At 39.5% G+C, this 26,442-nt stretch overlaps 1 protein-coding gene across 1 annotated transcript; it reads right to left on the bottom strand.

Moving 5' to 3' along the window:
• Positions 1 to 1,088: 1,088 nt before the first annotated feature.
• On the bottom strand, positions 1,089 to 26,324 carry LOC104597462 (1-acyl-sn-glycerol-3-phosphate acyltransferase PLS1-like). The gene is made up of 11 exons (XM_010259008.3): positions 26,049 to 26,324; positions 25,383 to 25,505; positions 17,456 to 17,495; positions 17,228 to 17,301; positions 17,020 to 17,079; positions 16,649 to 16,726; positions 16,393 to 16,551; positions 3,666 to 3,791; positions 1,956 to 2,048; positions 1,655 to 1,741; positions 1,089 to 1,560 (listed from the first exon to the last, which is right to left on the bottom strand). The coding sequence occupies exons 1-11, from the start codon at positions 26,127 to 26,129 to the stop codon at positions 1,318 to 1,320; spliced, it is 1,164 nt and encodes a 387-aa protein (XP_010257310.1). The 5' UTR covers positions 26,130 to 26,324; the 3' UTR covers positions 1,089 to 1,317.
• Between the last annotated feature and the right edge of the window lie 118 nt (positions 26,325 to 26,442).

Genomic DNA, 26,442 nt, shown 5'->3' with positions numbered 1-26,442 from the left:
TCTACATCAGACCCATTTTATGTCATATCTCTCCAAGGCAACTCTTGTGAATAGTTAATCTTCTTTGAAATAGCATACAAGGAACTCTTGATTCTTGAAGAAGAAATATGTTTATCAAAAGTCTGACTGATTTTAGTGGGGCCAAAAAGAGGGTGACAATGATAACAAATGGCCTGATATAACCAACCAACTGATATAGTAGTGCTAACTGCTAACTGCTAACCAATTAACTGATATTCATCATAATCCATAAGCGGGTTCTAATTGTTCAAAGCCCTTCCGGCATCATACCCTTGCGGATCAGAGAAATTGCCTTTTATCAATTGATTAAAATTACATGATTGAGCTGAACTTTTTTGCTTTTCCATTTCTTACTTGCGGCTATTTTTGTTTGCAGTGTAAATTCCATCTGAACTGGTCTATATGCATAGGAGTGTAAATTTCAGGTTTAACTGTCTTACTTGTTTGTGAGAAACAAAAATGAAGTGATCCCCACTTTATTAAAGAGAATGAAAAACATAGAGCTAATTGTTTGGGAGTGTGGCAACAAGCAAGATGATGTGGTCTCCACTTTATTTGAGACTAAGGTACAAGGAAGATGATGCAAATTTTGCATCAATCACTAGGATAGTGGGATGCAAAGTTTATACTGCCCATAAGTGCAAATTTTGTATCAAGCAAAAAGGCATGTCATAGTTACAAACAAACAGATGCAACACTGAACCGGGTGCAAAATTTGTATTGCTTCAAATTTGCACCGTAAACAAAGCCTCAAGGCTCAGTTTGGAAAGAGTACAAACTGAGCCTAAGGTTCACTAAGTGGAATGCTTCCACTAAGTGCACCATCTTCCTTCACAATGTGGAACTGTCAGTTCTTCACGTTTAGGGCTTTTTTATTTGGTCACCCAACTCTTCCAAGTCCCAACTTCAGCTGCCTCAAAAACAACCAAGAATGTAGACAAAACTTAGGCATGTTTCCAATGAGATCTACTAAAATCCTGACAAAAAGCTATTAGTCTAAAATCTCTGCATGTCACAGCGTGTTTATGTGTACTCTCACCCATCTTCAAGTTGTGCACACGAAGGAATTTACCCTCTATGTGAAAAGTCAAATGAATTGATATGCATACAAACTCTATTTGATACAAAACTGGAAACTATTGCCAATTGCCTTCAAGGCAAACGATGAGAAACAATGCAAACAATGCATGCAAGGCCATGTATCATTTTGGACGTCCACAAAACAATGCCCATGGATGAACTAATCAAATACCAGGATCAATGGTATTTTCCATATATTTCAAATTAGCTGGCTAATTAATGCTGCTTATCTCGGCCTGTTACAGACAATTCTACCCCACTTTTAGGTCGTGATGGGGCCACCTTGGTAGGGGTGGAACGCTCGGACTGGGAGAACAGAATGAAGATGTGCATTAATAACGTAACAATGGCCAACCCTGCAGCTGAGAATGCAACTCCTTTCCATGATGATAGAAGTGAAGTCCATTTGAAGAATTTGAAAGCCCCAAATAGAAGAAGACATGACCAAGAGATAACAACCTGTCGTAGTAACAAAAGAGAATTAATGACCCCCTTCCAAAGGAATAAGAACTGAGAACACAACTTTATTCAAATCATTAGAACAGTATCATACCAACAAAGACTTTATTGGCCGACCAGTGTCTTGAAATTCTTGGTCACTGAAGGTACCATCAGCCAAATGTTTGTCCAATAGAGCGTCCTGGTGATTAATAAAGCAAAAGCAGCATAAAGCATTTGCTACAAGGAATAAGTCAAAAAACAATACTGAGAGAAAACCAGGATAAGCGCATGTTTTTGCAACATTCAGATTATGCTATTATCAGTCAAAACATTAAAACTTCTAACTATGCAAGTTTGAATTACTTCATAGAAAATAGACCAGCACTAAGTGGAAAAAGTGGAAGTGGAGGTACCTTGGCCACAAATACATCTCTACACCATTTTGCAACATCATCATCAGTCTCAGGCAATTCCTTCATCAAGTGTCGCTTGATGTGAACATGAACCTATTAGGTAGGAATTGTTAATACTTGGTAAAGACAATCTCATCACACTAAAAAGCAACCCTGTGAACTTGAACCCAAGTACATGAACACAAAGCTATACTAGAAACAGAGGCAACATTCCTTCCATTTTATTAACACAAAGCACCCCCTGATCTAACAAGTCCATCAAGCTGAAATTCCTTGAGATCCACCTGATCAGAACTGGTAATATTGCTACTGGTAATTCCATTTAGGTAAGGAACCAGTCTTCAAGGGCTGCAACATGCCATTTGGCTCCATCTAATGCTGTTGACTGAACCTCCCTCAATGAAGAACTGGGAAAGGAGACCCTACTAAACTATCCACACCCCTGCAAGGAGATCCTTGACCTTGGTATTTGGTGGAAATCAGCATCCCTATCAGGTTGGGAATTCAGACTGAATCAGTAAACCCTGCTAATTGGGAATTCAGGCCTGTGTTTCTCATCACCTAATCTTTGGTGTGGGAATTCAGGCTAAATCTGTAAGCCCAGATAATTGGGAATAAGTAACCAAACGAATAGCCCAGGGATCTGAGAGCAGTCACTTCGTTCAAAAAATTGCCAAAGGTAAGGTCCACATCCAGTTCGCCTTTCCCAAGATGCTCACCTTTTTAGTAGCTCCAGGGGCTTCAAGAGAGATGCCCTGTGAGCTTTGCCAAATTGAAACCTAACCTTTTTCTATGAGTAACTGAATTGAAGCGTAACCTTAATCATCAAAGAGGGAGATGGGGTAAGTCCTGCGATAGAGCCATAGGGGAAGAGTGCAAGGATCTCCTTAAAATGTTTATGGAGTTACCTCAGATTGACTACATGGAATCTTTTGGAGGTTGAAGCCCATGAATTTAAGATCCTCCCAAAAGCTTTGAAGGAATCCTTTCAGTCTTCAAAAAATGAGGCTATTTCTTTATTTCCAAGCAGCATAAATTGCATGGATAATAGCCTTCCAACAAATTCTACTTCTTGAACCCAAGCCATGAAACTTGCCACTGCTTTAGCATATCGAAGAAGTTGTGAGAGGCCAACCAAGTTCAGGAAGAAATTCCAGATACTTTATTGCCACCAATTACCACAAAGTAGGAAGTGAGTGGCTGACTCATAGACCTATCCAGTGTCTACAATTAAAGATCTATGTATGATCTGAAAAAAGGACATTATTTTAACCACTGTGGATTCCCTCAATCTCTTGATTCTCTCCTTCCCTCTGTTTCCTAAGATATACGAGAAAATGTGCCTAAATTTTCTGCCTGATAGCAATTTAATGCATAGTATGAGATAGAGTTTTACATTTTGTTAATGTGGAAATAATTAAATGATTATGCTTTTGCCTTTCCAGTCTAAGATGAGATTACATGATCATAAATCGATATTTTTGAGACTGCACTGTATACAGCTAAAATAATACTGGAGAGAAGAAAAGATATGTGGAATGATATCCAAGTATTCTCTGAAAACTAAGTGCATCAATTGTGAAAACTTTGAAAAAGAAGAAAAACAAAGCTTATATATTAAAATGTCAAGGTAACTAAAAGAAATAAATGAGTATTGCAAATATTTAAGTTCCTTAATCCAGTTAAAATTCTCCAAGTTTGATGGCTTACCACAGAAGATTGCCCCTTCAATATTCTCAGCATTGTAGGTGGAGGTTGGTTTTTAGGAATAGCAACAGTTACATCATAGATTGCTGGAACAAATGAGCGCATATTACTTACAGCTGCAGCAAAACCCTGAGATAAACATACAAATTTCTCAGAAATGTCAAATGCTTATGCATAATTATGTCTGACTAATCCAATATTAACAGAATAGTTTCCTTAAAAGTTTGCAAAGAACAAACAACAGCAATTGTTCAGAAGTAATTTCATGGTACAGATATGCAGCCTTGTCACTACTGAAAAACATAATGGAGGTATAGAGTTGCAACTATAACTGAAATAAAGTGAAGTCCACATAAAATACAGTTTTAATCAATAAGGTCACATGCTGGTGGAAGAATGCCAAAAGTGCCATCTGGAAGGCACATACTCTGCGCCTGCCAACCCCTCCAAGCCAAACAAGAAAGTGAAAGATCTTCAGCCCAATTTGAAAGGTAGGATTGTGGAATGAAATGAACCATATTCCTGCTCTTCAGGAACCACATCTAGTAGATAGGACAAATTACAGTTTTTTAAACCTAGCACAGGGAAGTGTTAAAATTTTCTCCTCTAATTAGGGAAAGAAATGCCACCATACAGAAAAAGAAATCCTCTATAGAAGAGTTAGCAATGCCATCCACCACCAAATTCATTACTCTGGGCATTCATCATTTACTGATTTAATTTGCAATTTAGTAGTTTATAGTTATCTATATGTTTACACGCACACACAATTCAACTCAACTGATATATTTGGTCAGTACCATTGAAAACATTGTATTACTTGAATATGATAAATAACTGACCCCAGAACAGTTGAGTTCTATTTACCCCTTGTCTAGTAGACAATCTGCCAAACCAGTGTTTTCAAAACCGGACCGGAAAAACCGAAACCATTTCACCCCAAAACTGCTTTTTGGCCAAAAAGCCTTGTGCCAAACTATTGGCTTTGAATTTTATCTATCAAAAAAAAAAAAATGCTATCAACCAATGGTTTGATGTTATTCTGGGTAGTGCCCTCAATACTAGTCCACCCCAATGCTCCTCCCAATCTATCAAAAGCAAGAATCTATCTAGTGTAGAGCAAATGGGGGATTAAGTTGGAGACTTGACCAAGTAAAATTATGATGGGCAAGGGGCAAATCCTTGGGTTCAATGGAATTCACAAATTATGCTTCCCTTGGTGAAGATGCTTTGTTAGAATGTATCTCACTTGATTGAAGGAATAAGAGAGAAAATAGGGAGAGAAAGAACCTAGAATCACGGAGAAAAGATCAAACAAGACATTAGGTTGGAAAGTCAAAAAACACTTCAGATATGGAGTTCGTGCAGGCAGGTCAGTGGAGGAGATCCTTGAAGATAGAAGCAAAAAATCTCCTGTTCGAAGAGATGAGAATTAAGGGGAAGGTAAGCCTGAAAGTAAGGGAAGCGAAAAAGGGTACAATATTGCTGGAAGGATTAGAAGTGATCGAGTGGCTAAGAGAGTTCATAGCTGGAGCCTGTTCAAAAGGTAAGCAGATAAACTGGCAGGATTGTAGTACATTAGAAGGGAGAAGATATGTTGTTGAATGTAAGAGGAATAGAAAGGGGTTCTTCATAGCTTTGGCTGAATTCTTTGGTAAGGGACAAAGGCAACTGGTGTGTCTACCAGCAGGAAAACAGAACCAAGGTTGGGGGGAAGTTGACTGGTTGCTCAAAGAGTTCTTAGCTTAAAGAGTAGCAAATGAGAAAAAAGCCTCCATAAGGGAGGAGAAGGTATATCTCAGCAACAGCAGGGTAGAACAAGGGCCAGTGGTCATGGCAAAAACAAAAGGCCATTGCAGAATGGTGGGAGGTCTAGAGAGAGAGGAGTGGGATAGTAAGCTTGTGATACAAGCCAAGGAAAAGGTTAATGATTGGAGGAGGGTAGCTGACTTACTGGCAACCAGGTTGAAGCTGAAGAGTGTCTTCATAGTAACCCCCTTCGATAAATGTAAAGCCATCCTAGATCCATTAGAGAATGATTTGGAAGTATCAGCTATCAATGTTCAGGCTGAGTTCGGATCATTCACAGTCTACAAATGGAATCCAACATCCAACTCCAAGGATTTTTTTGTCGAAGATGGTGTGGTGGTGCGTGTAATAGGCATGCCATTCCATCTATGGAAAAAAGAAATAGCAGAGTCTATAGCTGTGTTGTGTGGAGGAATCTTGAAAGGTGCTTTCTGGGGAGGAGATCTTTACTCAGTAGCAATCCTGCTAAGTGGTGTGAAGCCAGAAGACATTCCACGAAAGGTAGAGGTACGAACAGAGGGGAGCTTTGTCTCTGTGTGGTTAGCTTCCTCCATTGAAGCAGTGTTGTGGAAGGAGGCTCGTATGGTAGGAGGGCAGAAGTTCACATGCTCTTCAACCATTCTACCTTTTATTGGCCTACAAAAATAGGGAGAATTATGTGGAGATGTGCTCGTGCTGCTTTGACTTGGACTCTTTGGGAAGAAAGGAATCTCATAATTTTTCAAGACAAGGAAAGGAACAGCCAAGATTTGAAAGACTGTGTGTTAAACAGGGCAATACATTGGCTGAAGACCTTGGAAATCTTCCATCAATTCTCCTTTAATGACCTTTGGAGAAATTGGTCAACAGTAGCAAGGTGCTCATCTTTAAAGGACAAATCAATTACAAGCTGGTCTCCTCCACCCGAAGGCTCAATAAAGTTGAACTTTGATGGAAGCAGCATAGGTAATCCAGGATTATCCGGAGTAGGGGGTGCTTTGAGAAATGAGAAGGGAGAGATTTTGTTGCTCTACTCAGGTCCCTTGGGAATTGGGAACTCCATCAGGGCAGAACTTTTAGCTGTTGTACAAGGGGTGCAATTTGCAAACCAGCTGGGGGTACAACACCTAATAATCGAGGGGGATTCTAAAGTGGTGGTGGGTTGGTTGAAAAATTCTGAAGAGGCTATGTGGCGATACAAGAATGAAATGAAGAAATTTAGTTGGTTGACAAGGAATATGTTGGTCACTATACAGTGGGTGGGGAGATCAGCAAATACTTTGTCAGATGTGTTAGCTAAGCAAGGGGTAAATAGGGAAGAATTATTTTGGGCTCAGTTGTGATTCTTGTTTTTCTTTCCTAGTTTACTTGTAAGATTCAAGGAGGGGCTGCAGCTCGTGCCTCTCGTTGGGATGATGTATGAACTCACTCTAAAGTTGCTTCTGAATCAATAAACTTATTATTATTCATCAAAAAAAAAACTATTGGCTGATCTATGTATCCAAATATAGCTTGGGATTCTATCCTTGCCCAATTCCTGTATTTCCTTCATAGTTTTTTGATACTTCCAAGGAGTCTTATTTCTGTTTTTTTAACCAGCATACAACCACCCTAGAGTCCCCATGCACAACCAGGTTGTTGATGTTCAATGATCCAGCCAGTCTTAATCCATGAAGTACTGTACTCAGTTCTGCTCATGTAAAATCACCAAATCCAATGGGACTTCAGTGTAGAGCAAGTATCTGCCCATTGCTGTCTCTGAAAAGACCACTAATTCCAGAAGGTCCCAGATTACCCATACTGCTATTATCAAAATTTAACTTGATTTTCATTTGTGACAGTATTCTAGTGGCCAATGAATGCTTACAAGAAAGAAGACAAAAAAATATCCCAGGAGTGGCAGTGAAAATCGACTTAGAAAAGGCATACGACAAAGTCAATTGGAATTGCCTCCTAGAGATTCTGCAGTTAAAAGGCTTTGGCTCTGGATGGGTGTGGTGGACAAAAGGTTGTATTTGTTCTACCTGGTTTTCTGTATTGGTGAACAAAGAGCCTAAAGGCTACTTTAAGGCTAGACAGGGCCTTAGACAAGGATGTCCACTCTCCCCCTTATTAACCTTATTATTCACCCTAGTTGTTGATGTGTTAAGTCGTTTCTTCGAGAGAGCAAAAAGTTTAAATTTGCTGAAAGGCTTTGAAGTGGGCAGAGAAGAAATTCAGGTATCCCATCTACTCTTTGCTGATGATATTCTCTTTTTCTTGAATGCTGATTTGGAGACATAAAAAGTCTGAAGCGGATTCTAACATGCTTTGAAATGGTGTCAGGACTTAAAGTGAATTTCTAAAAAAGTAATTTAGTGGGAGTAAACACAGTGTTTTAAAAGCGCAAGGCACAAAAAAAGTGCAAGGGCCAATTTGCGCCTGAGGCGCAAGGTGCAAGGCAAGGCGTGCGCCTTTCTAAGCAAGGCATAAAATTACAAAAAAAAAGGCTAAAAAATCAGAAATTTCAAAAAAATGCCAAAAAATTTTAAAAATGCCAAAAAAAATTTTAAAAATGCAAAAAAAATCAAAAACCATTAAACACAATGTTAATAAAAGATATAAACTTAAATTTTAAAATAAATGTTTTAAAAAACCTATTATCTAAAATTAAAATACATAAATATAACATGTAAAGCTTATTGAAATGAAAATTTTAAAAATAAAAGCAAGCATATAAAGCATTTTCAAGCATGTAAAACCCACAATCTCTTTTTCTCCTTAATTGCATTGCTTCGAGTAGCTAATGTGATGTAAAACATATTGCATTCTTGATTCTATGAGTTGCCTTTATACCATGCCCCTCGAGGCAAGCCCGAACAAGTCTATGTTAGGGTCTGAAATTCTTAATTCTCACATAAAAAATAATGACTTTATAATTTTCATTACCTTTTAAGAAGATATTTTATTACAATGAATAAATGAACAACATTAGAAAATAGGGGGATGACTTTATAATTTTCATTACCTTTTAAGAAGATATTTTATTACAATAAATAAATGAACAACATTAGAAAATAGGGGGTTCTCGGAGCTTCGGTGAGCGAGCGAACCAGAGCAGAGTTATGGGTTTAGGGGATGGGCTACCCGCCCATGAAGAAAAAAAAATGCAAGTCCCCCTCAACCTCCTTTATATTAAGGCTCAAAGAAATCATTAGTCCAAAGTCCTACAATTAGGACATCTTCCTTAACCACTGTCCTGATTCTGCCAGTCCCATGCATATAACAATATCTCACTCCAAAGTCCAATACAATCAGTTCATAAACATTGTAGAGAACACTGATGTGGGCCCCACAGCTGTGGTCCCACTCTGTCCGTAGGGTAGAATGTACCCTAGTCATCCTAGGGTTAGCTAATGGTCAATCTGTTATTCTAGTTGTTATTTATATTTCAGTTTTATATTGTTTTATGTGTTATGTAAATACCAAGGGCAGATTTGTCCTTTCATGTAACTAGCATAACCTATAAATATTAAATAGAAGTGGCGGCGGCAGAACATTCAGATTCTGTCCTTCCTTTCAATTCTTGTGTTCTACTGCTCTCTCTCTACTCTTTCTCCTCTCTCCTCTATAATTTTTCTCCTTTTTCGGACCTGAAATTTATTAGGGTTCAAGACTGATAGCAGTCTTGAACATCTACTTGGTATCAGAGCCAGGTTAGGGTTTCTCATGTGAGTCTAGTACAAGCCGACCACATGAGAATCCCCTAGGACTGGAAGCTGAAAAGGTGGAGTTCGCAGACTGATTCTTGGAGATCGCCAGAAGGTTTAGCAGCTGTTGAAGGCTTGTCACGGTTGCAGAGTGTTGGTGATCAGGAAGAATCAGAGAAGACTAGGGTTCGGGTAACCTTGGAAGGCAGCGAACAGTTTTTTCTTGTAAGTTATTTATTATCTAAGAGAAGTTCTATTCTCTAGGGTTTTACAGCAAACCCTACTGTTGGGCCAAACTGCCTTAGCTTTTTTTCTCCTACTCTAGGGTTTGAAAGTGATCTTGCGGCAAGCCCTAATGTTAGACTGAACCTTGCGATTTACCTGGAGCTGTCCTCAAGCTTTTTGTTAGCATTGATCAGATTGTAGGGTTTCATATTAACCCTACTGCAAGTCTATCTGTACGGTACTGATTGGAATGTGCAACTGAAATGTTCTCTTTAAGGACTGATTAAAACCCTAATTCTGCCAAGCATATCAGACCTACTTCTAAGCTGTTTTTTCAGATCCTTTTGGGGTTTTCGAACTCTCTTAAGGGGTGAGAACTGTACGGACTGCTGCTGTTGTGTTTTCTAGTTGGTTTCAGATCAGAGTTATACGTGTTTTGTGCACATACACTGTGAATACAGATTGGTCCTACACTGTTTTATTGTGATTGGTAGTCCAAGTGTTGTTTTTGAGACTTGACCGAGATGGAGTTTAAAAATCAGGCAGAAGGCAGCTTTGGGAACATCAGTTATGGTAGTGTTTCTGAGACGGGTGGTCAGATTACAACCGTAAAGTTTGATGGATCAAACTATTTGGAATGGGCCCAATCAGCCATGATGGCTATTGGGGGAAGAGGTAAATTAGGGTACCTCTCGGGAGATGTGAAAGAACCGCCCAAGAGAGGCCCTACGTATACCAAGTGGATCCAAGAAAACTACTTGGTTATGACATGGCTGTGTAATTCTATGCAGCCTCATATTAGCCGAAATTACTTGTGGGCAAAGACAGCTAAGGAGATATGGGATGTTATGAAAGAAACTTATTCCCAACCCCTTAATGTTGTCAGGGCATATGAATTGAAATGTGAAGTGAAAAATCTTAAACAAAGAGAGAAACCGATTTCAGTATACTTCTCTACCTTGCAGTCCCTGTGGCGTGAGATTGAACACTTAGAGACTCTTGAGTGGGAGAGTCCCAAAGATGCATAGATATATAGAAAGCAGGTCGAGACAAACCGGGTGTTTGAGTTTCTGGCGGGCCTAAATTCAGAGTATGATATTGTGCGGCAACAGATTTTGACTAGAGACAGTGTGACTCTCTCTCAGGCATACTCATTCGTACATAGTGAAGAGACCAAAAGGAAAGTTATGATGCAACCTCAGCCTCTTACACCAGCCTTTGTAGCTGTCAAACCCAAATGAGAAGGTGATTCATAGAATGACAGGAGGAAGACAAAAAGGATGTGGTATGTGAACATTGTAAGAAACCCAAACATACAAAAGAAACATGTTGGAAACTGCATCCTCACTTGGTTCCGGCAAAGTTGAGAAGCAAGAAGGGCACTGCTCATGTAGCCGTGAACACTGATTCAGCATCCTCATCTGGCACAAGAGGAACACCTTTAGAGACCTTAGCTGCAGTTCGGGCTGCCCTAATACATTTAGAAAAGGAAGTTGGAAATTTAACTCAGCCACCGCAGTCACCATCAGCTCCTGCCACATCTGCCTTCGCACATTCAGGTACTCGAGCTTCAGCCTACCATGCCTCAGCTCCAGGTACTAATGAACCTTGTTGGGTAATAGATTCAGGTGCATCCGACCACATGACTAGCTTGCCTTCATTGTTTACCACTTACCATTTGTCTTCTGGTAGCGATAAAGTATCTATTGCTGATGGCTCCCTGGTTCCTATTTCTGGGAAAGGTGACATCAAGTTATCAAATACTATCTCCCTGTCATCTGTTTTGCGTGTTTCTAAGCTTGATACTAATCTTCTTTCAGTCAGTAGTATTACCAAGCATATGAACTGCTCAGTAACCTTCTTCCCTGACCGATGTGTTTTTCAGGACTTGGAGACGAAGAAGGTGATTGGGACTGGCCGTGAGACGAATGGGATCTATCTGCTCGGGGAGAGGTCCCGTCAAGAAGAGTCAGTAGGGAAGATGTCTTTTGTTTCTCAGAGTGTGAGTCCGGTTATGCCAAAGCATAACCAATTAGGTCATTTGTCCTTTCGGTCTCTAAAGAGTCTGTTTCCTGCTTTATTTGAGTCTATTGAGTTGTCTCAGTTGCAGTGTGAAAGTTGTGAGTTTGCTAAGCATTGTAGAAAGTCTTATTTATTGAGTAATAAAAGGACTAATAATTTTTTTGATATTGTGCATATTGATGTTTGGGGGCCCTATCACATCCCTTCCATGGGTGGGTACAGATATTTCTTGTTATTTGTTGATGACCATACCCGTTTTTCTTGGGTTTATCTCATGTGTTCACGAGATGAGGTCCCTGCCCTGACCCAAAACTTTCACCAAATGATCCTAACCCAATTTGATGCCAAGATCAAAGTTCTTAGATCTGATAACGCAAAGGAATACTTTGCTAAACCATTGACATCTTACCTTCTTAATCATGGGGTTATACACCAGAGGTTCTTGCCTCATACACCTCAGCAGAATGGAGTTGCAGAAAGGAAGAATAGGCACATCTTGGAGGTGGCTAGAAGTCTCATGTTTACCTCCAATGTCCCTATCCGCTTCCGGGGTGATGCTATCCTCACAGCGGTATATCTTATTAATCAGGTTCCTTCCCGGGTCCTTGATATGAGATCTCCTTTTTCCCTTCTATACCTAAGTGAGGAGTTGTTTTCTATTCCCCTTAAAACATTCGGTTGTACCTGCTTTGTTCAGCTTCTCGGACCCCATCACTCCAAGTTCGAACCCAAGGCCTCCAAATGCATCTTCTTTGGTTATGCACAAACTCAAAAGGGTTATTGCTGCTATGATCCTATCTCACGGAGGAAGTTTGTCTCCATGGATGTCACTTTCTTTGAGGAGACACCCTATTATCCTCGGGTTTCTCCTCAGGGGGAGAGCAGTGAGAGTGGGGGTTTGAGTCCTTTTCTTCAGGGGGAGAACAGCGAGAGTGGGGCAGTTCCTTTACCTATTCCATTGGGCGATGAGAGCTGCAATGGTGAGGGTGGTTAGAGGGATCAGGAGTTGGGGGTCTATCACAGGCGGTGCAGGCAAGTTGATCCCGGTCATCAACAGTCCAGGCCAGCTCCAATCTCATCTGCAGCTCCAAGTCCAGGTATTACAGTCCCAGGGCCCACAGAGACTTCCTCTATTGTTGCCATTTCACCTCCTACAGATGACCTTGACCTTCCGATTGCCGTCCGTAAAGGGAAACGACATTGTACCACATCTACAGCCTACTGTATTTCCCAGTTTTTATCCTATGATCGCCTATCTCCTACCTACAGGTCCTACCTTAGTTCCGTTTCCAATGTCCCTATTCCAAGAACAGTGCAAGAAGCCCTATCCGTCCCGGAATGGAAAGATGCAATGCAGGTTGAAATGGATGCCCTGTTGAAAAATAACACCTGAGAGCTAGTTGATCTGCCCAAAAGGAAAGAAACCAGTTGGTTGTAGATGGGTATTTACTATGAAGCACAATACAGATGGATCCATTGAGAGGTATAAAGCTCGTTTAGTTGCAAAAGGGTTCACCCAGACTTATGGAATAGATTACTTGGAGACCTTTGCCCCGATAGCCAAGATGACCACCATTCGAGTCCTATTATCCCTTGCAGCAAGTCACACTTGGCCTTTATACCAAATGGACGTGAAAAATGCTTTTCTGAATGAAGACCTGCAGGAAGAGGTTTACATGCGTTTGCCTCCTGGATTCTATGACGCAGAACCAGGTAAGAAGGTTTGTCGGCTCAACAAGGCTTTGTATGGTTTGAAGCAGTCACCTAGGGCTTGGTTCGATAAATTTAGACTAGCCCTTGTGAAGTTTGGTTACGTACAGGCCCAATTAGATCATACTCTATTCATCAAGAGGGTAGAGTCCTCCTTGACACTACTTGCAGTATATGTTGATGATATTGTGGTGACAGGGAATGATAGCCATGAGGTTGAGTCCCTTAAACAGCTCCTTCATCAAGAATTTGAGGTGAAAGACCTTGGTGCACTCCGGTATTTTTTGGGTATTGAGGTTGCTAGATCCAAACAGGGGATCTTTATCTCTCAGAGGAAATATGTCCTAGATCTGTTGGCAGAAACTGGAAAGTTAGGTGTCAAGCCTACGGATACACCCATTGAACAGAACCACAGGATTAGTGCAGAGAGTGGGGAGCCTCTTGAAGACAAGGTTATGTTCCAGCGATTGGTAGGAAAGCTCCTATATCTCTGCCTCACTCGGCCAGATATTACTTATGCTATTAGTGTTGTCAGCCAGTACATGCATTCTCCTAGAACCACACATCTTCTTGCGGCAAAAAGAATATTAGCATACTTGAAGAGATGCCCGGGTAGGGGTATACTGTTCAAGAACAATAACCACATGAAAGTGGAGGTCTATACGGATGCCGATTGGGCTGGGAGTGTTGATGACAGAAAGTCTACCTCAGGATATTGTGCCCTTGTGGGAGGGGTAACCTTGTCTCTTGGAGAAGTAAGAAACAAAGTGTTGTCTCCCGATCTAGTGCTGAAGCAGAATACAGGTCCATGGCTAACGAAGTGGCTGAAATCCTATGGCTAAGATCTCTACTTGAGGAGTTGGGTATTGAGTATGAGAAGCCCCTGATGTTGTATTGTGATAATCAAGCAGCTATTAATATAGCACATAATCCAGTGCAGCATGACAGAACCAAACACATTGAAGTTGACCGACATTTTGTACGAGAGAGGGTCTCATCTCAAGAAGTATGTCTCCCTTACATCACATCCAGTATGCAACTAGCAGATATCCTCACTAAAGTTGTATCAAGAAAGAAGCTAGAGGCGGATCTATCCAAGTTGGGAATGATAAACATTTATTCCCAACTTGAGGGGGAGTGTAGAGAACACTGATGTGGGCCCCACAGCTGTGGTCCCACTCTGTCCGTAGGGTAGAATGTACCCTAGTCATCCTAGGGTTAGCTGATGGTCAATCTGTTATTCTAGTTGTTATTTATATTTCAGTTTTATATTGTTTTATGTGTTATGTAAATACCAAGGGCAGATTTGTCCTTTCATGTAACTAGCATAACCTATAAATATTAAATAGAAGTGGCGGCAGCAGAACATTCAGATTCTGTCCTTCCTTTCAATTCTTGTGTTCTACTGCTCTCTCTCTACTCTTTCTCCTCTCTCCTTTATACTTTTTCTCCTTTTTCGAACCTGAAATTTATTAGGGTTCAAGACTGATAGCAGTCTTGAACATCTACTAACATAACACCTACTCACCTCCATCAGCAACAGTACTACCCTCCAAGAAACTGCTTTGATGCTAGGTTTAAGGATTCTTGGAGGGTAGGGGCGGGGGGGGTACTCTCCAAGAATCCTTTTTTTAAGATAAATAAAGAAGAAAATTTATTGCAAAATAAGGCAAGGTACAACTTCTAGGTGACAAGGAGTCACCACCCAACAAACAAAACTGGAAATCAAAAAGACACAAAACAGATCACTAATTCAAGATACAATAAAGACTCAAATATTCCAGCAACTCTAAAATTCCACTCCAATGACTTTTTGGCTGAGACTTTCAAATTCTAGAAGAATTAAAACCCATTCAATTCTTCAACTGATCAATGCGCCTAAATCTTTGATGCTTTTCAATTTTCCTTCGAAAATTCTTCTATTCCTTTCCTTCCAAACCTCCCAGCACACTGTAAAGGGGATGCAGCTCCAAATAAAGTTTGCTTTAGCATTTCTGAGGACTCTTGACTAGCTACCAAAGATCATGGCACAAAATTTCTGAGTACTCTCCAAGAATCCTTAACCATAGAATCAAAGCAATTTCTTGATTTCCTTTGATTTGGCCTCTTTAAGCTTCTTTGCTCTCTCAAATTTCCATAAGGATGGGGATCGAGCATCCCTTAGAATGCCATCCCACAGCTACCCGAAACTTACTTTTTTGAAAACTTGGTCCCCTTTCAAGTAATCCAGTATGAACTTATCACACCTAGTCTTGCCACTAAGTAAATCATAGCAACTCACAGTAATTATATAAAAACTTTCCCCCACTTTTAATCGTACGAGCTGGTAAGATAAGTCAGATTGGCAGCCAATTTTAAAACCTTTGCTAAACTCTTATGGTAATGGATTGTCTTTTTGCGCTCAGCACCAGACAGAAAAGAATGGCTAAACAGGATTCATGTAGCTGACTGCTGACCCCATATAGATGGGATAAGGCTTAGATGATGATGATGATGATGATGATGAACTGGTAAGATGGGTCTCCTAAAGCATATTCCACTAGATACATCCAATTCTATCTCTACACCCAATCTTCATTCATTCCTTGCTTAATGGATAATTTAAACAAGATACAGAAAATTATGTTCTGAGTAATCCCTTGGCCACCAATTCTGACTAGCTTTTTTATCTCTAGACCTATTTCATTGAAGTTACACTGCATGTATTCTATCGTGGCTTATTTTGACTATCTTTTTATCTCTTGACCTATTTTCATTGAAGTTACACCGCATGTCTTCAATCTTGGCTTATTTTGATTTTTGAATCTCTAGATTCTATAACTTCCCTTCATATTTTTAGCTTTCTATATGCCCCCTGTTTAATCTCATTAATCACAATTTTCATCTGCAAATAATACAAATCGTAATGTCTCTTCTAGTATATGCCCATCAAGTCAAGAAAATGCAAAAATATACACTAAAGCACCAAGGATGATACAAGTAAAATACAATACCATGAGCAATAAGACAATGCCTATATGACAAAAACAAGAAAAAGAAAACAATAAAGGGAACTCCAAGTTATATTCTTTAAAATTTTTGACTGAGAAGATCGAAACCTCCTAATTGAGCAACTAGACAAATAAAAAAGCTGGCTATAGATGCACAATAACAAAAACTAACCAAGATAGCCATAGCCCAATAGAAAAGGTTGTTAGACAAAAAAAAATGTGAAACGGATGCAAATAGTAGATAACTGAAAACAAGAAAAGTATAAGATCTATAAAAAAGCACGCTATTTTATGCTAATATTTAACCTTAGTGCGGGGAATCAAAACATTTCGAGGAACAGGTAAGCCCATTGAAGCTGCATATTCTTGAGCTGCCAAAAGTTTTGCCTGAGTAAAGCGAGTTCCCTCCACAAAAAGAGCCAACCAAAAGGGCCGAGGAAAGTCTTTCAGCCGTTTAAGTCCAGCCTGCAGATTACAATCACATGCATACAGCCCGAATGAAGCCAGAGAAGTGGCCAAAATGATACGCACAACTTCACCAACATATTTAACACATTATCACCTTCAATGTGTTTTCATCCTTCGCCCAACTTCTTTCCAGAAAGACATATTCAGAAAACCACATCGACCACCCTATGACCTGCATACAGCAATCATATCCTATTACCCCTTAAAATATATCATCATCAAAACAACAATATAATCTGTATCCCACTCCCAGCTAAAAGAATAACAAAGATAAATAAATAAAACAAAGTGAAAGCCTCAGACAAAAACAATAGCAATGTGTTGCACCAAGAATGATGAAATTTGAATTTACACAAGAGATACAAGATAAGTTCCTCAAAAACAATAAAACGTTGGTTAGATTTGCAAATTATAAAGTAATTAAACTTATAAGCTTCATCTTGTCAACAGAAACAGGGCACTCACTGGAAGGAATTTTGATGACTTCTTCATGACAGCCAGAGTGCTACCAAGGCAACCCGAATGCTGGTAAAGATAGACTAAATTACCAGTCAATGAAGGCGGAGATAAATTAAGCCCAAGGTTTAGATAAAGAATGAATAGCAAATCATATATGGATACCCAACTTTATGCCATGAGTAGGTTCCAATACACAATATGGAAAAATAAGTACCTGAGCTAAAACCCATCCAACAAGCCAATCAATGTCACTTCTGTGATTGCATATGAGAAGAGCATGTTCTTTTCCTGGAAATTTTCCCAATATAAGCTACAATGGCTAAAAGATCAATTCGGCAGCTATTTGCAAGGGAAAATATCAACCCTTCTCTCTATAACTACCAGAGAAAAATTAAAAAAAAATAATAATAATAATTCAGAAAGACAAATGTTATGACTCTACCCATTAGTTTGAAAGTTTCAGAATCCGTGTACAGTTGGACCTGCAGACAGGAGTTTCTGTTTTAGTGAAAATGCAAGATATATAAACCATAAATAGAAAGATTCTTAAGACTACTGCTTGTTATATAAATTATAAATCATAGATATGAAGATTATAAACAATATCACATGTTACTAGACCAAAATTTTGTTTTTTAAGCACAGTTTGGTAACAGGAGTGAGTCCCTTTTAAAAGAAAGGAGTTCCTGAAGACATAAAGCTGACATTGACAACAACATTACCTGAATTGAATGAACAAATGAGAAAGGAACAAAGGACAAACTTGCTGACATAATGACTCCACACTAAGAAAACAATAACAATAAATCATGCAAACACAAATACACAATATTTTTTTATCGGAAACGATAACTTCATTAAACAAAACTTAAAAAAAAACTGTCACCCCTAGAGTAGGGTTTGAGATACAATCACCAAGTCACAACACTGCCCAGAACATGTTCCCCATAACAGCCCCCTGTTTAGCTAATGTATCTGCTAATCCATTAGTTGATCTTCTTATCCACTTGATGTAGACACCAATCTCTCTTGTTAGGCTGATAATTTCCCTCATTGACTGTCTATGTATCCATGCTCCCAAATTACCTGATTGCAGCCACCCTATTACCAGCTTTGAATCTCCTTCTACTTCTACTTCTACTTGTAGTCCTAGCTGCTTTGCGTATCTTACACCTTGTAGTAACGCCATTAATTCCACCCTCAAAGAGTCACCCACTCCTATTGGGCCCGAGAACAATGCTAAAATTCTGCCTTATTCTCTGAAGACACCCTATATACCCAAGGGTCCCGGGTTGCCTAAAGAACTGACATCAAAGTTTAGCTTTATCCTGTTTTGAGTTGGTGGGGACCAAAATTCCTGTAACACAGGTTTAAGGGCACTTGAGCTTGCCCACATATTAGTTGCATGGAGGAGCAGCTCTCAGACTCAAGGCCACATCTTCATGCTCAGGGGTAGAGACAGGATGGGGGGCCAAAAGCTATAAACATGGATTGGTGGGGGGGAGGGGGGAAGAATTTTGAGGCATAGGGGGAATCAAGGCTCCCCTCGGTCCCCCTGCCTCCACCCTTGTTCACACTTTCTCGCCTGAAATTTTTCCATTGGACCACACAATGACCCTCTAGACTTAGAGTTCGCTATACAAATCCTGCTCACCATTCTACTCCATCTAAAGGCCATATCTTAAATTATCAGCATTCCAGTCTTTATTACCACTTTCACTTTGGAGCCCTCAACTTGTAACAAGTTAAACCTTCTTGGTGGTGCAACTATTTACTCCAATTAATATGACTGAACCAATCTAAATTGACTTCATCCTATTCTTATCACAAGAACAACTACTGAAGCTACAACATGCAAGAATATCTGCTAGATTATTCACTCATCTGGGAACCCAATGTAGTGGAAGTTCACTTTGGAAACCAAACTCCTGTCTGTCTGGTCTTATTGAATAGCCTCCAAAGGCCATTTTCTATTGGCAACTGTAAAAGGGCAGCCCAGTGGATGAGGCTCCTGCCAATGCAGGGTCTGTGGAGGGACAGATGTACACAGCCTTATCCCTGCAGAATGTGTGGTATATACAAAAGGCATTTCTTCCATCCCACTTTTTAGGCAAGCATTGCTGCCTAATGGTCTTAATATGGATCTTCCCTTCTAATTTACATTGCATTAACATTTATTCTCCCTAGGAATGATCCCTCTAAGCAATTGTGTTTTGTTGGCACTTTTAGCCGATGCATCTGCCAAGCTGTTACATGATTTTTGAACCCAGGTGAAACTAGCTCCCATCTCCCTAGCTAAATATCTTTTTTCTGTTAATATATGTCTATATTGCCATGGTCCCAAACTGTTGTTCTTAAGCCACCTTGTAATGTGACCTTTGAATCCCACCCCCCCCCCTCTATCAGCAATCGGTTATAGCTGAGATCCTTCCCAATTTTTAGGCCTAGGAGTACAGCTAACAGCTATGCTCTAATTCAACTACCGTTCCCCATAGGCCTGAATGTAATGTCTCTTATTGTGCTGTCATGGTCTCTAAATACTCCCACAATGTCTGTGTTGGGTTACTGCCCAACTCAGGTGTTTCTTTAGGGATACACTTCCTCCTTACAGAAAAAGAAGAGAAGTCTGAGTGGTAAACTGTGTTTGATTCTCATTTCTCGGGGGTCATCCCTTTTACACTTCCAGATATATTACAAGGCATAACTAACTCTGATTCTGTGTACTTTATTAACAGATTTCGGAAGGTCAGTTAGTGTGGCGTGGCCTTGTAGAATATACTTGCTTGATAGAGGGTTCCACTTGTTGGGCTGGCTCCTGTAAGTCTGTAACTCAGCTCGTTTAGGCCCATCTTCTGTTGAGGCCCAGATCTCATCTTCGCGGGCTGCATTGGACTCTTTAGTGGTCCTAAAAACTCTCCCCTCCACAAAATCGACCTTGTCCCCAAGGTTGATCTGGGGAAATTGTTGCTGCGGTGCAAAATATTTCTCCCATGCTGCATCCTTCAGAGGTAGATCAGCCAAAGATAGTAGAGCTTCCTTGATGATTTTTTTTACCTATCTTCACCCATCTGTAATCTAAAATTTTAAGTGGTTGTGCCATCAGTTGGCCATCTTCTATAAATTCTGGTAGGGAGGAAGTAACTCGGGTATGCTGCCCTACACTCTATTTTAAGAGAAACATGGAACACGGTGCAGCTTTGAGCTGACTGGCAATTCTAGTCAGTAAGCCACAGTTTCCACTCGCTCTAGAATCTTGAAGGTCCATAATATCTGGGTGATATTTTGTGCCATGTCCTCTTTGCTATCAAAGCCTGTGAGTAGGGCTGAAGCTTCATGTCCTCTTTAGTGTTTTGAGTAGATGATGCAGTCAAATTGCCAAGAGATCAATTGCTTGATCTTGGCAATTAAGTTGCTAATAATTTTTTCTGATAGGTAACAAAAAGAAATTAAACTAAATATTTGCTAGATAAATAGTTTACTATAATAAGCTCAACACAAAAATAGAACGGGAATATTGCTAGAATAATATCTAGCTCAAAAATGAAACTGAATATTTGCTAGATCTTCTTATATTAGATGAATCTTCTTGCCCAAGTCTTGAGATTGTGTCATCTAAACTTGCCTCTTCTTTCTTGATTCACTTTCTAAAAGTTATTAACTTGCCAGACTCTTCAATATCTTCAATTATTCTCCAAATATTTTATTTTATTCTCAGAATATTTTGTTTGATTTTGAGAATATTGGATTTATTCTAAGAATATAGAGAACATAGAAAGAAATGTTGAGAAATTAGCAAAGGTATGGCATATATGTGATAAATTGAGCTCTTGACACATTGCACCACCATTTCTGCCAATATGTCATAGTGTGACACACCTCACTTTTAACTGCTACACAACTTCATTGGACGGTTTCTAGCATGCATCTTTTTGGGCTTTCTAGGTTTGAGCTTTATGGGCTTCCATCTCCAACTAGACCCACTCATGGGCCAGGCTTTGGGCTTACCCCATGAACATTTTACACAGCTTCAGGCTGGGCCCATTCAAATTTTTGCAAAAGCTAAGCCCAAGCCTGAGACCAAGACCGACCCATGAACAGGTCCATCTCCAACTTGGCCACAGTATCATGGGCTTCATGTGCTGCATCAATAGATTCAAGCTGTTTTTTTTTCTTTTTTTTTTATTATTTCAAGCTGTTAAGTTTTCATCTACTGGGGCTATGGCCAAAGGCCCCCTATAAAGCCTTGAAGAGGGTCATACCAACAGCTGCATGAAAAGAGGTGTTATATCAGAACTCTGCCCAAGGTAACCATATTTCCTTTGCCTCTCTCCAGTGAAACATTTCAGATAAGTTTCTAAACACCAATTGACAACCTCAATCTAGCCATCGGACTGGGGATAGTAGCTAGTGGAATGGTGAAGGTAAGTACCTTGCAGCTAGAAGTACTCTTTCCAAAAATCAACTAAAAAAAGTAATGTCCTAGAGATGATTTCACTTAGGGTGCAGTGCAAATTGGCTATGTCTCAAATGAAAACTTCAGCCACATGGGCAGGATTGCAGAGGTGTAGCAAGGCAACAAAATGATCGTATTTTGTTAAATGGTCTATCATCACTAGAATAACTGACTTACTAGATGGAGGAGGCAACTTGGACACAAAATCCATTGACACCTCGCATACATGTTCTAGTATAGGCAAGGGCTATAGCAAGTCAGCGAGAGCTTGGGCTTCATGCTTGTGTTGCTGGCAAACTGGATAGAAGGCAATGTAATCCTTCACTAATTCTTCCATGGCTGACCAATACTAAAGAACATCCAATCACCAGTAGGTACACAAGATACCAGAGTGCCCTCCCACGGGTGAGTCATGAAATAAACAAAGTTCTGAAATATGACCGGGTTTAGAAGCAACCACCTGTCTGCCCTTATAATATAGAGTTGAGTCAAGGGAATACCCTGAGGTGGATGAAGGATCCTTCACTCACTGATCTCGGTTGCAGGCCAGGTCTAGATCCAAGTGGGCTTCCTTCTTTATTTTGTTTAAAAGTGGATAGCTGAATTGAGAGACACTTAAGTGGGCCAACTCATTGATACATGACAAGGCCCAATTTATATTCAATCACATAATCAAAGCCCAACAACTTATAGATCCACTTTTGTTGCTCCGAGGTGTGGATTCTTTACTAGAGCAAGTAATTCAAACTTCACTTGTTTGTTCAAATGATAAGCCCACGACCCAACAAATAAACTTGCCATTTTTGGACTGCCAACCCAATAGCCATAAGTTCCTTCTCATAGGCAAATTTGGATCGCGCCTAGGGTTGCAATCGAATCGAGCTCTAATTGAATAGTCCAGTTCAAATTCGATTAGGCTCGATTCGAGTTCAATTCTAGTCGAGCTCGAGTCGAGTTCAAACCTTGGGGTAAGCTCGATTAGTTATCCAAGCTCGAGCTCAATCAATAAAAAGTTTGGCTCGAAAGATCGCAAGCTTGGCTTGATTAATATTATAAAATATATTTTATATTCTATGTATAGAAATATATTTTTATATTCTATAATATAAGAATATACTATATATTATAAAAAATATCATACATATAAAAATACAAATATATTTATTTTCGATCTTTCGAGCTGAACTCATGCTCATTGAATATTTAATTGAATTGAGCTCGAGCCAAAAAATATAGTTCGAGACAAACTCAAGCTTGAACTCAAACCTAGTAGTATTTTAGTCAAGTCGAGCCAAGACATGCCAAAGTTCGGCTCGGCTCGGCTTGGTTCGATTGCAGCCCTAATTGTGCCTAGGCCTATAGGGATTTGCTTAAGTACAGGTGCAACTCAAGTTGGTCAAAGTTAGCATTTAACAAAATTTAGGCTTCGGCCTTTGGGTCAAGCCCATTCAAATTTTGACAAAAGCCCAACCCTAGCATGCCCAAGTTGCACCCCTATGCTAAAGTAGGCCAATTGTTGCCCTTCTTGCATTAATCCACTCCCCTATAAACACCTTTGTGAAGCCCAAAAGTGCCAAAACCAAACATGAAGTCATGGCCAAATTAAGTGCATCAAAGGCCTATTGGGCCCACACCATCCATATGAAGGAGTTTTTTTTGCAATTCTGATTTACAAGAGCAGATAGCAGCCCATACCCTTTAATGAACCTCCTTTAGTAGCCCATCAAACCTACAAACCCTCTCAAGCATTTTAGGGGCTTGGGTTGGGGACATTCAATCATGCAAGAAATCTTTTCGAGGTCTACCATCACCTTGCTAGTTAAATAAGTCTTTGAAGCCTTAATACTCATTAGGTCACCTAGTTTTTCCTTCCATATCACAGGCTCAACCCCAACTAGGCCATCCTCTCCATCAAAATCATCTGTTTGAAGCAAGAAAGCTTGTTGGGCCTTGAACTTGTAGTCGGGCCCAAATTTGTCATCACAATTATAACATAAACCTCTTTCTCTACAGGCCTGCATCTTAGCCCACACAAGGTGTTTAAAAGGTATGGATGATTAGGCCAAGGATCTAGGATTACATGGATCAGAGTTCTCAATCTGTAGACCAAGATTCTTAAGTGTACAGCTGGCAATCAGTTGAACTACTTGAGGTGTTTAATTTTTCTTCTTGTAACCTCACAAGGCCTACTGTGGCCATGATTGTGGTTGGTCTCCAAGCCTTAACTTCCAATCATATGTCTTCCCTTAAGCCACCTATAAAGCTCCTAACCAATGCCTTTTCCAACTAATCGGAGACTCTAGTGGTAAGTTTTTCAAGTCCAATATTGGCATTCATGTACCAAACCAATTTGTCTTAACTTCAAAAGAGTATATCATAATCTTCATATGTCAAAATCCCAAACCTCATGCAATGTTCTTCCACAATCACCTTCCCTTCCAAGTAGATCGAGGCAAATTGATACTCTTTGGTAGCCAAGTGTTTTGTGGTATTCAAAGTATCTCTCTACTTTTAATATCTAGGCTAAAGGATCACCGCTTAATAACATAGGGAAGTCAAGCTTAGCAAATTTGCCAGAGAAGAAACTACCTTGCCTAATGTATCCATTGCCTGGTGCTTCTTGATCACCTTCTCTAACTCCAAATGTGATTAACTTTTCATATTGAATTATCACTACTGATAATACTTCATTGATCTCCTTCAAATTACCTTTAAATTTGTAAAAAACAACTTCCAATCGATCCACTCTATCTTCCATAACAGATCTGCTACTTGTCATGATTGCTCTGATACCAACTTGTTGGATTAGTACCCAACACCTTCCTCCTTATACAAAGAGAAGAGAAGAAGTCTGAGTGGTAAACCTTGTTTGCTAATCATTTCCTAGTGATCATCCCTTTTATACTCCACGATTCATTACAGGAAATAGCAAACTCTTGTTCTTTGTACTTGGTTAATAGATTCTAGAAGGTCAGTTACTGTAACATGGCCTTCTAAAATATACTTGATAGATGGCTCCACTTGCTAGGCTGGCTCCTATAACTCAGCTCGTTTTGGCCCATCTTCCGTTGAGGCACAGTTCCCATCCTACTGCATTGGGCTCTTTAGGGGTCCTAACAGCTTTACTATCCTGGATTTCTCATCCTATACCCATCAAAATTCAACATGATCTTTTTTGCTAGAGGTCATGGCACGTCAAATACTCCTCATTATGTGCTAAAGTGGGCAGCATTTTAACCCAACGGACTACCTTTACTGTGACGTTCTCAACCATTGCCTCTTTGGAATGACCTCTAAATGCTGTTATTTCAAGTTATTGTTTCTCATCTATCCTATAGGCTATAACAATTTTTGAATCTCCCTAATTACATATCCTTTAATAACCTGTGGGATATTATCTAAATCTCTGAACCCCTGGACCAGTGATAAGAGACCTGCCCTTGCAAAGTTCCCAAAGTGGATTTCGATCTCATTCAAGAATGTGACAATCTTTCCTTCCAAATCCAAAGCTTCCTTTCATATTTATTGATGTAAGTATGTAACTATGAAATCAATTTCAAGCTATCGTGCCAAAGGAATAGCAGATAAAGAAGACATATACAAATTATTCAGTTCTAAGACACCAAAATTATATCTCGGATATTAATTACCATAAACTTTTCAACTGACATTAAAAGTAACTTTGCAAAACAAAAAGTAGGGACCTAGACTTGCATTTAGATAGTAAAGAAGCATGTGGAATTACAGCATATTCACCTAATTATTAACACATCCACACATGGATATTAATTTGATAAGTCAATGTAGTTGTATTATCTATTATTTAAAACAATAAAGAAGGCAGCATTGGAAAAATAAAAATGAATTGCAACAAAGTTATATCTACATAAACATGTATCGGTAAGTTGCTTAACACCTTAACTCCTGCCCACCAGTCGATGAGCCATACAAGCTCCACCCACAACAACTCTGACACCACTCTATTGATCTTCCTGTACATATTCTTCGATACCGGACGAACAAGGATGAAGCATACTGCCTGTAGATAATGAGTGTTAAAACTTATTAGAGTTCAAAGAAATTTTATAAAGGGCAATAAAGATAAAGTGAGACTGAAAAAAACATAAATACGAATATCAAATTTTTAAGAACAAAAAAAAATCAAGAATAAAATTGAACATTCCAATTCCAGTCTAGGAAGACACAGAAATTTGAACATACCAAAACCCACATTTGCTAAAACGAAATCTTTTATTCAAAAAAAAAACAATGTAAAAGCCAACAAAAACGAAAATTCAGAACAAACCGAGATAGCAATAGCGCCAAACAACCCCGACCCATTAACGTAAAAAATGCTGGTAAATCAATCCCTAAAAGCATTAGAAAAACCAACAACGAGTAGCTCTAACCAAATAAATCCCTAGAGGAACAAACAATAAAATCGAGCATTAAAAAATGCCCATAAAAAAAACAAAACAGAAAAAAAGGAAGAGAGGGAAACCAGAACTAGAAGATCCTTCCTTTTTTTTTAAAGAGAAGAAGAAGGGGAGAAGGAGGAGGGCAGAAATTGGTTCTTCGTTACCTGAATTATATTAACCATGAGGCCAGAGAGAAGGAAAAGCAGACCCAGAGGGACAACAACAGCTGCAGCTGCGATCGCCATGCCAAACAGACGAAACAAGTGAGATAGATACGGAGAGATTTACAGTGAGGGCGATACTAGCAATGCGAGGGAGAAGAGGTTCCTGAGAGATGGTAATGATTAAATTAATAATTTTTGGGTGGCTCAATGCTCATCTTCCATGGGTGCTGGCTGTTCGCTTTTAAATCCGATTTCCTGCTTGCCATTTATTTGACTGTCAAGATCTCACCCCTCCTTTCCAATTTGTTTCTAATCAACCCACAAAAGGACAACATTTTTTTACATATGAGAGAAAGAGATATTACATGGTTATAGTCTTCTTTTTATAGGTTGG

The sequence above is a fragment of the Nelumbo nucifera genome, chromosome 7, assembly GCF_055504915.1.
Source record: "Nelumbo nucifera cultivar China Antique chromosome 7, China Antique-T2T, whole genome shotgun sequence".
Classification (NCBI taxonomy): Eukaryota; Viridiplantae; Streptophyta; class Magnoliopsida; order Proteales; family Nelumbonaceae; genus Nelumbo; species Nelumbo nucifera.
This window is presented reverse-complemented; position numbering and strand designations above follow the sequence as displayed.